Source organism: Protobothrops mucrosquamatus, unplaced genomic scaffold (genome assembly GCF_001527695.2).
Source record: "Protobothrops mucrosquamatus isolate PMUCROS unplaced genomic scaffold, P.Mucros_1.0 scaffold1986, whole genome shotgun sequence".
In the NCBI taxonomy this organism is placed as follows: Eukaryota; Metazoa; Chordata; class Lepidosauria; order Squamata; family Viperidae; genus Protobothrops; species Protobothrops mucrosquamatus.
The window spans coordinates 202170-216665 of NW_015388102.1; the positions used below are offsets into that span (position 1 = coordinate 202170).

A 14496-nucleotide genomic window follows, 5' to 3' on the forward strand; every position below is an offset into this window, starting at 1 on the left:
TTTCATGCCCGTTGCTGGTTGGCTAACTAGCAACGGGGTCTTACCAGCCAATGGAATTGTGTGATTACAAGCCAGGGGAATCCCATAAAAGAGGGCTCCCCTGGCCCAGATGCCAGTCCGGATTTACTTGATGCCTTGCCAATAAACCGAGAGCTGACTGTCACTCGACTCGTGTCTTACTGCCTGCGCGATCTAACAAAGACATTCCCACATTTTTCTCTTTTTTTGAGACAAAGTGTCCCATTCCTAACTTCTATTGAAGTCTCTTACAGGTAGTCCTTGATGTACGACCACAGTTGGACCAGAATTTTCATTGCTAAGCAAGGTGGTTGTTAAGTGAGTTACACTTAATTTTGCAGCCTTTTTCCTTTTTACCACAGTTGCTAAGTGAATCACATTTTTTCCATTGACTATGCTTGTTGGAAGTCAGTTGAAAAGATCACAAGTGGTGATCATATTACCCCAAGATGCTACAAACATCATAAATACATTCTGGTTGCCAAGCATTGGAATTTTAACCAAGTGACTGTAGGGATGCTGTGACAGTGGTTAAGTACAAGGACCAAGTTGTAAGTCACTTTTTTTAATGTAACTTTGAATGATTGCTAAACAAGTAGCTGCAAGGTGAGGATAACCCAAACATTTTGTGACTTCAAAGAAACCATTATTCAAGAAATGGACTTATGGATTCACTGTGAATTCAACTTTTGAAACAGTGATTGCCATCTATAGAAAAAAACAGCAAATTCCTATAGAAACATTGGAAAAATTGTGTATTTTAGGGTACTTATGACTGTGCTTTGCATATCCAACTTCAGAGGATATGGAAAACAATGGTCTGCAAATCTGATTTTGACGTAATGTTTGCAGGGGCCAATATTCTGGTTTACAGCCAGAATTCCACATTCACTATGTGATATATATATTAATCTAATCAGATATTGAAGTGTTACATAATCACAATTTGATAATAGTTCTAATGTTGCAGTCTTACTTTCAAAAAAACGTTCAGATAGCATTCTGGATCTGATACACAACCATTGCCGGAATTCCTTGAGAAAATAGTCAGGTTGCCAGAAACACAAATGAGTTATTCAGGAAGAAATTTATTGCAATTTTGAAGTAATTTCAAATTTTCAAAATGCTTGTGATTTTGGTAAATATTATTTTGAAACTCATTTTATTTACATTCATTAGATAAAACACCTTAGAGATCTTAAGTTAATGTGCTGAGTAAATACAACACTATATTATGGGTAGTTTTAATGTTTTATCTTTCTTTTATCAAAGCTGTCTTTTAAGAGCTAACTTTATGGATATAAATGTTAAAAAGGTACCCCACCCACCCACCAGCCATGTAGAACATTAAGCCAAATTCCTTAAAATGGGAGAAAGACATAATAGGTGCTATAAAAATGATAAAAAAAACACCCTCAACTCTCCACAAGTGATACAAAACACAAACATTTCTAAAGTAAAATAACTCCTCAAAGCCATATGCAGACCATGCATGAAAATGCCCAATGCAACCAAATATCTTACTTTGAATCCCAACAAAACCTTTTTCTTAGCTTTGTCAAGAATGTGAAGCACAAAGGACATTATAATCTTGACTGAGAATAGAATAAAATGAATAAAATAAACATATTTCCCTTGCAAATAATGTTCAACCATCCAAACAATTGTGCTGGGTCACGGCAAATGAATTGAACACATTTGAACACTACATCCCCTGCCTAACAACCCCCAAAGAAGCAATATAGGAAACAACTCAAGACATTTTGCTTCTGGGGCACTCTGCAAGATAAAAGATAAAAGGCTGGATTTTCTGATCTTAGCTAGTTAAAGCTGCAGGGTTAGGTCTGGTGCCAAAATGGGAGGGAAAGCCACTGTAGTACACAGAAACACAAGAACACCAGTGAAGTACAAGAATCACCTGCTCGAGACACAAATTCAAGCTTTGATTATTTCTCTTTTGGATTATAGTCATATTTTACTTTCCTGCCTGATTTCATTTCCTGTTTAAAGTACAACTTGCATCAATGGGAAACTAAGTGTGGTGTGTTCACAGGTCAGACTTTGCCTCCCTTATTTACCTTTCAGATCCAAAATAATTTGCTGTAAACCCCATGATTGGTTGAACCTTTCATCTTGATGCTTCTTGCTATGGTTTATTTTTTAAGGGGGGGGACAAACAACAGGTTTCAAACAGATTTCTTATTAACAACAGAATAACGGAGGAGGGGAAGGTAAAAGGGAGGAAGAGGAGGAGGAGGAGGAAAAGAAGGGAGAAGGGAGAAAGGAGGAGGAGGAGGAGGAAGAAGAGCTAGCTAGCTAGCTAACCAGAGGGAATTTCATTCAAGAGCATTATCAAGCAGTACAATTTGTGAGAACTGCTTTTTAAATGGTCATACATGTTGCACTAAGCCAAAATCTTAATGCAGTTCAGTCTAAGAGAGCCATTTAAGAGAGCCAGTTTGATCTAGCATTTAAGGCATGAGGCTGGAAAGTGGGAGACTGTGAGTTCAAATCCCAGTTTAGCCATGAAAGCCACCTAGAATAGTCCCATGGCCTTATAGGCAACAAATAAATTTAGTAAACAAACAACAAATAATATGAATGAATGAATGAATGAATGAATGAATGAACGAACGAACGAACGAACGAACGAACGAACGAACGAACGAACGAACGATGTTCCTAAGGGCTTGAATGGACTGCTTTCACTCATTTTTTCAGATTAACTTTCGCAGATTACTTTTAAAAAACTGTGTCTCCATTTTTTGTTCGCTATCTCCAATATCTTTCCTCATTTTTCTTCTTTTGAAAATGTGATACTAGGGATCAGAATTCATGTTTAGCATCAGGGATGAGCAGATCTACTCTCTACATACAATGTCACCATGAAACTCTGGAGTCAAGTTGCTGAATGGGAGGAAGACAAATCTAGGAATACAGGTTTAAGGAAAATCCCATGGAAGAAGAGTTGTATTTTCTTTCCATGAAAAAAAATCCCTGGAATCTGCGGCATTTTTGTTATTTGAAATTATCAGATAAATTAATACTTCCTCTTCAAGACAAGATACCTGACTACTCATATAACATACATGCCCCACCTACTCAAACACCTATTTTACTGTTCAAAAGAAATAGACTTTATGGACTGTGCTTTTAGGAAAAAAGAACTGTCCCTCCTAATCTGAAAACCATTATATATAGAAAAGAATATATATAGCTCAGAAGCGATTTGTGGAGCCTCTCATGCTCTCTGAGCTTGGTTGTTTGTTTGTAGACATTTCATTACTCAACTAGATATCATCATCAGTGCTAGGGAGTGTGGGGTTGTAAGTATGGAGTTATTCCCACCCTTACTGGTGATGTAATAAAATGTCTCCAAGCAAACAGCCAAGCTCAGAGAGCACCAAGAACTGTTGCATATGGCAGACGGAGCAGTACTGACTTCTGTAGTATTTTGACTGGCAACAGAATTTAATTCTACTCATGTACTTAGATGTGGAAGCTGAAATTTAAGGAAATAAATGCAGTTTGAAACAGGACGCAAGAGAACTGAAGTTATGTTAGGTTGAGGGCTTTAAGTCTTTACAAGCCATTATACTGGGTGTCCTCATAAAAATTATAACTCCCTTCAAAAAGAAGCCACAGCTGGAAGAAAGCCCACACCAATCTGCCAATATGGTTTCCATAACAAGCAGAATTTACATAGCATGACACAATGGAAAAAAAATGGAAGTGGAAAAACTCACAGGAATAAAGATTGCGGTGGTTTCAAGCTTGTTCATGCAACATTTGCTTTAACATTTGTCAACAAGTTATAGCCATGTAAGACACATTCAAATTAAAGGGATCATTTAAGTCATGCCAAAGTGTGGGGTAATAATTCAGATATTTTACTGAATTTAACAGCCTAGTGCTGTGGAGATGTTTAAAGTTATTGGCTAGGTTTATTTATTACATTAAGTCATAACATTGCTTGGTTTTGGGGGGGGAGGGGTTAATGTGATGCATAAACTCAGTTGTTGTAACTTAGTTGCTTAGCTGAACAAGCCAGGTTAAAATTTTCCTGGCCTAAGGTTAGGCATGAATACAGCCATTTCTCTTGACAATTATATCTGCATTTAGAGGTTTGCACTGCAGTCTGCAAAGTTCAATAGGGCTTACTTTGAAGTAATCATACGTAAGACCAGAAGAGGAATATACTCCTTTTAAATGCTACTCAGGACAACATCCTATGTTCTATGTCATTAGAAAACTAGATTAGGCTCTTTCTAGCAAAATGAGAACCAATGGATGGAAACTAACCAAGGAGAGAAGCAACCTAGAACTAAGGAGAAATTTCCTAACGGTGAGAGCAATCAATCAAAATAACAATCTGCCCTCAGAAGTTGTGGGTGCTCCATCACTGGAGATTTTCTGAAAGAGACTGGTCAATCATTTATCTGAAATGGTATAGGGCAGTGGTGGCGAACCTATGGCACACGTGCCAGAGGCGGCACTCAGAGCCTTCTCTGTAGGCACTTCTCTGAACTGCTGGTGGTGGGCTGTGGAGCCCCAGAATGTGTCAGTCGAGGGGCCGGCAGGCTGTGGCTGCTGACAGACACTGTCGGCCCTCATGCACTCGCTGGCCTCTGTGTGCGGGGGGCGATGGTGTCAGGTAGCAGCCACCCTGGCCCCTGCCTCGCCTTGCCCTGCGACAATGGCACCCCCGCCCTGCCTCGCCTTGCCTCACCCCGCAGGACGAGCCTCCTGCCCACCGCCCCACCAGCCAGAGACCCATTGGATCTCCCCCAACCCTGCCCGGCCCCCATAGGCATCCCTCTCCATGAGCAACACTGAGGTGACCATGCCTACCTTAGCCACACCCACCCAGTCTGCCATGACCACCACAACCATGCCCACCCAGTGGGCCATGCCTACCTGGCACCCGGTGATAAATAAGTGGGTTTTGGGTTGTGGTTTGGGCACTCAGTCTCTAAAAGGTTTGCCATCACTGGTATAGGGTCTCTTGCTCCAGCAGGGGGTTGGACTAGAAGACCTCCAAGGTCCTTTCTAACTGAATTATTATTCTATGTTCTAGCAATCTAGCTGTTATCTTATTGAATACAGGTAGTTCTAGATTTATGGCCACAATTGATCCCAAAATTTCCATCTCTAAGCAAGACAGATGTTAAGTGAGTTTTGCTCCATCTTACAATCTTTCTTGTCATAGCTGTTAAGTGAATCAATAAATTGTTAAGTTAGTCACATGGTTCCCCACTGATGTTGCTTGACCCCGGGATGCTGCAGCCATGTTAGTTGCCAAGTGCCTGAATTTTGACCATGGGGGGAGGGGTGTTGCAATGGACATAAGTGTGGAAAAACAGTCATAAGTCACTTTTTTCAGTGCCATGGTAACTTCTAATGGTCACTAAACAAATGGATGTAAGTTGAGGACTACCTGTATCAAACATTTATTTTCAGAAGTAATTCTCAAATGAGTATATCAAGGAATAATTAAAATTAGCATTGACATTTCTACGTATGGATTAAAGATGCTTTAAGACCCCTGATGGCTCAGTGGTTAGAATGCAGTGTTGCAAGCTAATTCTGCTGACTGCCAGCTGTTTGATTCTGACCTGCTCAAGGTTGACTCAGCCTTCCATACTTCCGAGGTTGGTAAATGAGGACCCAGATTCTTGGGGGCAATACGCTGACTCTGTAAACCACTTAAAGAGGGCTGTAAAGCACTGTGAAGCAGAATATCAGTCTTTTGCTCTTTGGGGATACGGAGGCCTTTTCTTCCTTTGTTTCCCTGCCATTAACCTCTGATAAAGAAATCCCCCGCACACAAGCCTTAGGTTTCCCCATGGCTACAATTACCACTTTCCTAAGGACACCCTGATCTGAAACATTGTGAGGCAAGAAAGAGAAAGAAGGATGTGGTTAGAAAAGGCATCATTTAATCACCTATCTTCCCTCTTAAGGATCCCCTTTGGAGGATCTGTTCTTTTTTGCAACTAAGTGGGTTTCCTGTTTCCTTTTCTCTGTTGTGTTTTCCTGACATCCAAGCTACAGAGATGAATGGGATGGGATCTGCAACTTCCTGGGATGGACAGAGGCCTGCAAAGGGAGGAGCGATTATGAGTTTTTTCCCCTCTTGAAATGTTTAGCACCCCTCCATTAGAAGAAGTGATAACTGCACTTCCTGTGCTTTGAAATCGTGCTGACAGGATCTGCATAAAGCGCTCTAGCCCAGTGAATGAGATAAAAGTAGATTGAGGAGAGAAACATGCAGACAGTTGCCAAAGAAAACATCATGGCAAACTCTTTAGCTTAGATTCTTGAATAGGAAAATGATTCAGTCCACATTGGAGAAATGCGACGATAAAGTTAGCGACCTTACTTTTTTATAGAATGTATAGGCCGCCCCCAATCTGTCATGACTCCATACAATCCTTGAGATAGCACATTCAAGACTAGTTGGTTATGATCTATGAAATATTTAAGTTGCTGTCTCAATGTCTTTTGGGAGAAAGGTATAGATAGGTAAAACATACATAATGCAGTAGATAATGATCAAAGCACAATAATGTCCTAGAGAATACACCTCCCTCCCTCCTCTTCAAGGAACACTCATAAATTGTCCAACTATTTAATCTTAGAAACTTTGACAGGCATCAGAACCTGGCTGAATTTCAAGTTTTGTTTGATTTTCTAAAATGGCCTATTTAGGAGGAAGGTGAATCCCAGCTATTTTCAGGAGCACTAAATATTGCTTTGGGGTTACTCTAACTGAAGGTGAATCTATTTGTAATTTATTTTTTTTAAAAAGAGCTTTTTATCAGTTTGAGATATATATCTCTTTATAATACTTATATTCCTATAAAAAGATAGAGTACATAAATCATGTACCAGAATGGGAGAAATTATGCCAATTTATCCAGTCCTGGAAGAGAAAAAAAACTTTTTGAGAGCAGAAAATTGCCATAAAATTCTCTTCATATAAAGACCAGTAAACACCAATAATCAGTCACTCGTCCCAATGAAGGCAAAATCTGTGAAGTAACTTTCAAAAGTAATCTTCGTTTGCAACAGGCTAAAAATGCAGTAAGTTACAATCCTCAGGATTTGGTTCTTGCGGTTATCAGCTAACTGGTGAAATCTGTTTCATTTTTCATAGTAAGATTTTTATGTGTAGTAAAGAAGCATGTATTTTAAGCTTTGTCTGCCTTATCACATGTCATAACTTCTCTGCCATTTTCAAAAAGAATGGCCCAGTTCAAACACTGTGCAAAACCAGGGTTTATTTTTAACATGGTTTATTAAGTAAGCCACCAGTGACTTAAGTCATGCTAATACAAAGGCACCACATCTTAACACAGTGTGTGAACTGGATTATTAACTCTTTTGGGCAAAGTATTACTTGCTCATTTACAAGAATCTAACACCACAGATCTTCAATTTAAGTTAGCCTGACTTTCAGAGTTTTGTCAAATTGTTGGACTCCCATTCTGCGCACTGGAGTCAGTTTAATTAATTAAACATAAGGTCACCAGATAAGGCACATTTAAAAGATTTTATTAAACTTGCCAAACAATTTTTATGTTCAATATAATAAAACCAGTGTGTATAACGCATGTCAGAATAGACACCATGTAGCACTTTGGGAAAAATTAAAATTCCGTACAGTGTACAGTTAAGTGCCACACCCAAGAATTTACAGACACAGTAATTTACTGCAATTAGTCACTTGAAAAATAGTTTCTGAAAGAAACATGCCTTGTACTCCATTTGCAGAGAGGGGGAAATGCCAGAGTACTTTAGGGTACACTCTGAAAAAAATGTCAGTCTTTCAAGGTATTTTCAGTAACGAGAGCATCCCACACTCATGAAAGTCCCTCTGAGTCCATCAGGATTAGGAGAAAGCGAACACTGCTAATGTCTCTGGCAAGTATGTAGTCGTGAAGAATTGCTGAGAGTGTGATCTTTTTGCAGCCGACAAGTCAGTCCGTCCCCACAGTAACACCTCTGGAAGAGTTCCAAACCATGAGAGCCTTTTTTGTGGTGCTTTGTACACACCTGACCTTCCTTAAGGACAGGTTTGCAAATCTTGGACCAGAAGTGACGGGCGCAACAGAGTCCTTCAGTGCAGTCTGAGGAACGGAGACATACAGCTCCTTCTTGGCCTTAGGAAAGAGAGAGAGTAAAATAATACAGAACATTTCTTTACAATCTCATTTCGTACTGAGGTAACTTGAAATCCTGCCCTAAGCTGATGCTCTTCCCATTATAATTCCAGCAGCCAAAGCAAGGAAAGGCAATAGGAGTAGTGATCTGACACACTTATGAAGCACAAAGATGGAGAAGGCCAAACTAATATAATAGATTTGGGGTCATTTGATAGAAAGCCTGAATTGCTATTATTGGTATCTACTATTGGCATCAACCACAGGGGTGAAATAATTAGTGTGAGCATGCTGTACATGTTGCCACAGGTTATCAAGCTATATGTACCCGCAACACCCTTTGGTCCTGTGTCAAATATTTAAGCTCTCCTAGCAAACAGGAGTAGACCCCTGCAAGCTATGTAAGCGAACAAGCAAGATTATATTCTCTAGCTAAACAGTATTATTATGAGAAGTGATCTATTCATATTCATACTACATTGTTCACTGCAAGGAAAACTACATTGGAAAAAGCACCCCACCGAACTAGGCAAATAAAAGGCTGAAAAAAAAGAGCAGACATTGAAAACCAATCTAAATAACTGAAGCTCACAAAATTGTACGAGTTTGAAGCAGAAACTAAGAAGCATATCCACAAAGTCTTTAAAAGTCTTCCTAATAGCAATTGAACATGTACAGGTAACCCTTGACTTACCACAGTTTATTGACCATTCAAAGTTACAACAGCACTGAAAAAAGTAAGCTGTGACCATTTTTCACACTTATAACTGTTGCAGCATCCACATGGTCAGGTGATCAAAATTCAGCCGCTTGGCAAGTGACTCATATTTATGACGGGTTGCAGTGTCCCGGGGTCATGTGATTGCCTTTTGCGACCTTCTGACAAGCAAAGTATTGCTAACTTCACTGCAGTGATTCACTTAACAAATGTGGCAAGAAAGGTCGGAAAGTGGCACAAAACTCATTTAACTGTCTCGCTTAGCAACAGAAATTTTGGGCTCAAATTGTGGTCGTACGTTGAGGGCTACCAGCATTGCTTTCCAAAAGGTATTCAGAGTCCTCTAACAGCTGTCATTTTATGGAGTCCAGGCTTGCTTGGATCAACCCAAAACCAAGCACATTCTTTCAGCACTGAAATACGTTTCAGTGACAATAATGTTTATTCTTTTCTGGATTTAAAAGCACTGCGTTATTGGCCTTACCTTTTATGTGATACATTTGGGATGAAGTCGTGGTCCTTTTCAGATGGGAGTCCAAAGTACCATGGTCAAAACTTTCTGTGATGATCTCTTCAAACCTTCCAGGATGAAAGTGGTCAAATTCTACACACATACCTGATAAAAGAGGGGGGGAAATCATGAACACCTGTCAACTTCCCAAGGATTAAAAAAAATGTTAATATTCTGGATACTGACTATTCAAATTCTAGAGGACTGCAGATTATTCACTTAGGCAGAAACTATCTACAGATCATAGAAAAGATTCATTCTGAATCCAAACCACGTAAACGACTTGGTGCAGATCTCTTTTTAAGTTTTCTCTGTTAAAATAGGAATTTCTCTTAGCATTGGAGCCCAAATGAGTATCAGCAAGGAGTGTATCCAAGCACTAATGTGATTATTAGATAATTAGATTCTTTTAAAGCTTGACTTGAGATACTAGGATAGCCTCAGAAAAAGGGTATAGCTTAGTAATATGTTGCAGGAAAAATATCCAGGTTCTGCTTGGAGTTTTATTAAATTTGAACAGCCATTGATGAAAAAAAGATGCTAGTTAATATGTTCAGTAGGTACTTGGCTCATGCAGAGAAAAGAGATTATTAAACTGTATGCAAGGAAGTTATTTAATAATGTTTGCTTCTTTAAAATTGCAGAACTCTTAATAGCCCTTCCTAAACAAGGCAAAAAATAGCATGTCTCGTTCCTTGTACAATGGATTCCAGAATACTGAGTAATACACCTTCTATTAACACAATACAAAGAGAAGCAATCTGAAACTTCCTAACAGTGAGAAAAATTAACCAGTGGAATAGTTTGCCTTCAGAAATTGTGGGTGCTTCATCACTGGAGGCTTTTAAGACAGACACCCACTTGTCTGAAATGGTATAGATCTCCTGCTTGAGCAGGGGATTGGACTAGAAGACCTCCAAGGTCCCTTCCAGCTCTATTCTGACTAGTTTTCCTTTATTCCAAAGTAAGGATGCTTAGAATTTACAACCTAACCCCTTTTGGTTTTTGCCAATATCCCTTGGCCTTAAAAACAAATCCACAAAACTCTCCATGGACAGATGCAAGAGGAGTCCCTTTACTTCTAACCCTATGAGACTACACAATCCACTATGGGTGATCTCAAAAATACCAAACCCTTCTAGGTTAGAATCAGGGTTCAAGAGCCCCCCCCAGGAGTGCATACTAGGCCAGGAATCTCAGAAGAACGATGGCCAGTCCATTCCATCAGGAAGCCACAAAGCACTACTACATGGAGATGTCCAGGCAAGAGAGGAGAAAACTTGAGGGACCCGATCTCCATACCCTTTGAGGACCCACGAAGGCCTTCTCAAAAGAACGAAGAATTCTTCGGATGGCAGGGAGATGCCAGGGTGATGCTGGAGAAGTTCCTTTCTCGGATTTTTAAAACGTTTGAAGGCTCCGTTTGCCTCCCCCCCCACCTTCTCCTCCCGGGACCCTCGAACGCACCGTTGTTGCAAAAGTTGCCCGAACAGCACATGGCGTCGCGGAAGCAGCGCTTGCGGCGTTTGCGGCAGGTCAGACAAACCAGTCCTCCTCCTCCTCCTCCTCCTCCGGAGACGCCCCCCCGAGCAGGGGTGGAGCAAAACTCTTCGGCTTTGCAATCCTCGTCCGCGGCGCACAAGACAAGCTGCGAGAGGACAGAAGCGGAGGAGCAGGTGAGACGCAAGCCGCGGTGTCTCACCTTGCCCTGGCCAGCCCCCTCCCCGCCCAACCGACCTACTTTCTGTGAATCGCCGGCACGGCTTTTATTGCTGCCGTCGTACATTACCCCGCTCCCGCCGCTAAGCGAGGAGCCGCCGGAGAGCGGGTTCTTGATGGAGTTCGAGCCCAGTCCGTTCGAATTGAAAGGGAGGCCGGCGGCGGCGGCGGCGGCGGCGGCGGTTCCAAACCAGGCGGGGAAGCAGAGCGCCACCACCACGGCCGCCCACGCCCGGCACGCTCCGCGGCCACGCAGGGCGAGCATCTTCGCAAAGGCGAGCCCGACGAGGCAACCTGCGGGAGGAAGGCGGAGACGCGTATCCTTCAGGGACCTGCAACCAAGTGGAGACTCTCAGCTTGGCGGTTTTGGCGCTGCCTTTATAGGCTCGACGCCTTTCGGATTCCCGCCTCTCGAAGGGGGGGGGAAGAGGGAGGAGGGCGCGCAGGATAAGCGAGGGTGGGGTTATAAAACGGGGGGTGGGGGTGGAGGTGGGGAAAGCTACGGGACATTCTCCGCAAAGTCACGGGCTCATTGGGCGTTCGGGATTTGTATGTGTGTGTGTGTGTGCGCGCGCGGGGGGGGAATAAATGAATGGTTCTCCAAACAGTTGGTACGACTTCGTTACTATCATGCGAGTAGTTTCCGTGCGAGAGGAGCTCCTGCGTGGATCTCCCACTCGCATATTTGAGGCACGCTCTGCTTGCAAAAGCGGGAGGGGAGGGGGAGGTCTGTCCTACCCTCTGTTGCTTTGGTTGCCCCACAGAAGGGGAGTAGAGAATCGGAGCAAAAAAAACAACAACCCCACCCCGTTGCCTCTTTCTCTTTTGGGACGAATCGCAACCGGAGTTCTCTAGGAGTAGTTTCGGAGTAATTTGGGGCTCCCGCGTCCTCACCCAATCGGGATGGGGAGAGTCGAGGCGCCTAAGATGTTAGGAGGAGAAACGACGCTTTCGGACGGATCTTATTCCTTCCCCTTTGCCATTCTTGCAGTTCCATCCTAGGTGGGTTTATTCCAATAAAAGGGAATTAATGAATCCCCCGAAAGCCTGAATAGATCTGCTCTCCGGAGAGTCTAAAGAACTTTGAATGGGCTCCCTACTGTATTTTACTCCATAAAAGTTGGAGGGGCTCCGTACTATATTTTATTCCAAAAATGCTGCGGGGGGAGAAAGCATAAACTCCTCTGGTTGGGATAACACGTAGATGGTGAGTTTTGAGGATTGAAGCTCTTAAGTCTTTAGCCGAGGAGAGACAACCCTTCCCCGGCTTTCTTTTTAAATCGATATTTTAGTTACAGAATGTAATCATCTAACGGGGCTGTGAATGGGTAACAGCTGGATATTTCCCCTTGATGTTTCATTATCCTCCTATTTCCACCGAGGCCTCCGACGTCCTCACCGAGGGGCGCGATTTCCAGACACACACACACACCCAAGAAAGGAACCGGCAGGGGCGGGGCGCCCTAATGGCTCTTTGATATGCTGCTTCGAAGCCGGAGGAAAGGCGAGAGACCGCCGTTTGGTATAATCGCAGCTTAGGGGGAAAAGGGCGAATGGCTCTTTGGAATTTGAAGGAGAATATTTGTAGCTCAGGGTTGCAGTGAGGGGGTCCTTGGTGCTCTCGGAGCTTGTTTGTTTCCTTGCAGACGTTTCATTACCCTAACTAGGTAGCATCATCAGCACTGACTTTACCTAGTTAGGGTAATGAAACGTCTGCAAGGAAACAAACAAGCTCCGAGAGCATCAAGGACCCCTTCTTTGGAATTTGCAAAAGGGAAGCAGCCACGCGAATCACTTCACTTCTCTTACTCGCTTCTATCTCTGAAGTTTTATCACGTTCAAAGTATTTTCCAGCCTCCTCGGAAAGGTTTTTTTTTTAATTGGCCAGTGCTGAAGCGGCTGGTGAACCACCACTGAGGGGAGATCAAAAGCCCAGGAGAAGCTCTGAGCGAAATCACCATCACCTTTCATGCCTTCTCGGATCAGATGGCTTGATGAGTTCAGGTCGATAAAAAGCCCTCTCTGATCCTCAGTTGTTGATTGAGCCTAGTATTGGATCTAGATCCGATAACCAGGGTAGGTTGATTGCGAGTTCAAAGACAGCCAACCAGCAATAGCCTGGGATCCATAAACCCCTTCCATGTAGTTCTTCCAAGATGAATGTGGGGATTCAAATTAATTCCGCTAATTGTTTACATTTAGGAAAACCCGTAGTTCTCAACAAGTAAAATATAAGCTACAGTCATGCTTCCATCAGCGGTAGATCTATTGAGTTCAATAGGTTTTATTCCTAAGTAAGTAAAAGACAGGATTTCCTCCACCTATTAAGCTACTGATCTTTGATTTAGGAAAAGAAAAAACCTGAACCCTTTCACAGCGAAAACGATAAAATCAAATGAGAGTGACAAATAGATTTATTTCATAGGGTTCCACTGGTGGCAGAGGAAAAAATATTTCAATATAGCAATCATTGAACTAAAGTGGTTATTTTATTTTTTGTCCTCACCTTACACCTTTTTCACAATACACTCCCCCAGAAGGCCAAAACTAATGTGGCATTCTGACTCAGCGAGGGAGTGCTTGCTTTAGGGGTATAAGGAGCTTCAGGATTAGTATCTGGTGAGCAACAGAGATAAAGAGGTAACAATTTGCCCCTGGCTAATCAGAGTATTTCAGGCATCATTATTAGAAGAGGGTCACAGAGCAGGAATAGGCTTGGAAGCACTAGAATATTTGGGAGCACAATACAATCTGTAGTATTGGTAATGTTGCTTGGGATAATGGGATATGAAGCCCAAACTATCTGAAAGACATTTGGTTGTCCACCTAACTACATGGTTGCTAATTATTAAAAAATATTTTGAAGCCAAATCCAGATGAGTCACTTTCCCAGACTAGTTCTATCTCTTTCTCACCTGTAACAAAATTGTAACAGATGGAACTGAGCATTTAAATTATATAACTCAAATTTCTTACTAAAGGCATCTAAACACAGATGGTTATTTAACCTTGACTTCTGCCATGGAGCAAAGGAGAATTCACCACCAATTCATTGTTCTTATTGTTAGAAAGCTTATTGGATTATTCAGTCAAAATCTGCTTTCATATGATTTAAATCCATCATTCCCTATTCTGCATTCTAGAACAATGGAGAACAGGCCTTGACCTGCTGTAAGATATCCTTCTAGGGATTTGAAGAGTGACATCACATCCTTCTTAATCTCCTCAAGGTTAACCATTCTTAATTTCTTCATAGGACTTTAATTTCTAATCCTGTGGTTTTCAGTTTCATCATGACATGACGCTAAATATATCTCTAGGAACACAAACACATGGGATGATTCAAGGTTGAGGTGAAAATAGAT

General features: G+C 41.9%; 1 protein-coding gene across 1 annotated transcript; it reads right to left on the reverse strand.

The window, feature by feature from the left end:
- Nucleotides 1-7580: 7580 nt before the first annotated feature.
- Nucleotides 7581-11396, reverse strand: DKK1 (dickkopf WNT signaling pathway inhibitor 1). The gene is made up of 4 exons (XM_015823782.1): nucleotides 11154-11396; nucleotides 10880-11060; nucleotides 9386-9517; nucleotides 7581-8183 (listed from the first exon to the last, which is right to left on the reverse strand). The coding sequence occupies exons 1-4, from the start codon at nucleotides 11394-11396 to the stop codon at nucleotides 7933-7935; spliced, it is 807 nt and encodes a 268-aa protein (XP_015679268.1). The 3' UTR covers nucleotides 7581-7932.
- Nucleotides 11397-14496: the final 3100 nt, after the last annotated feature.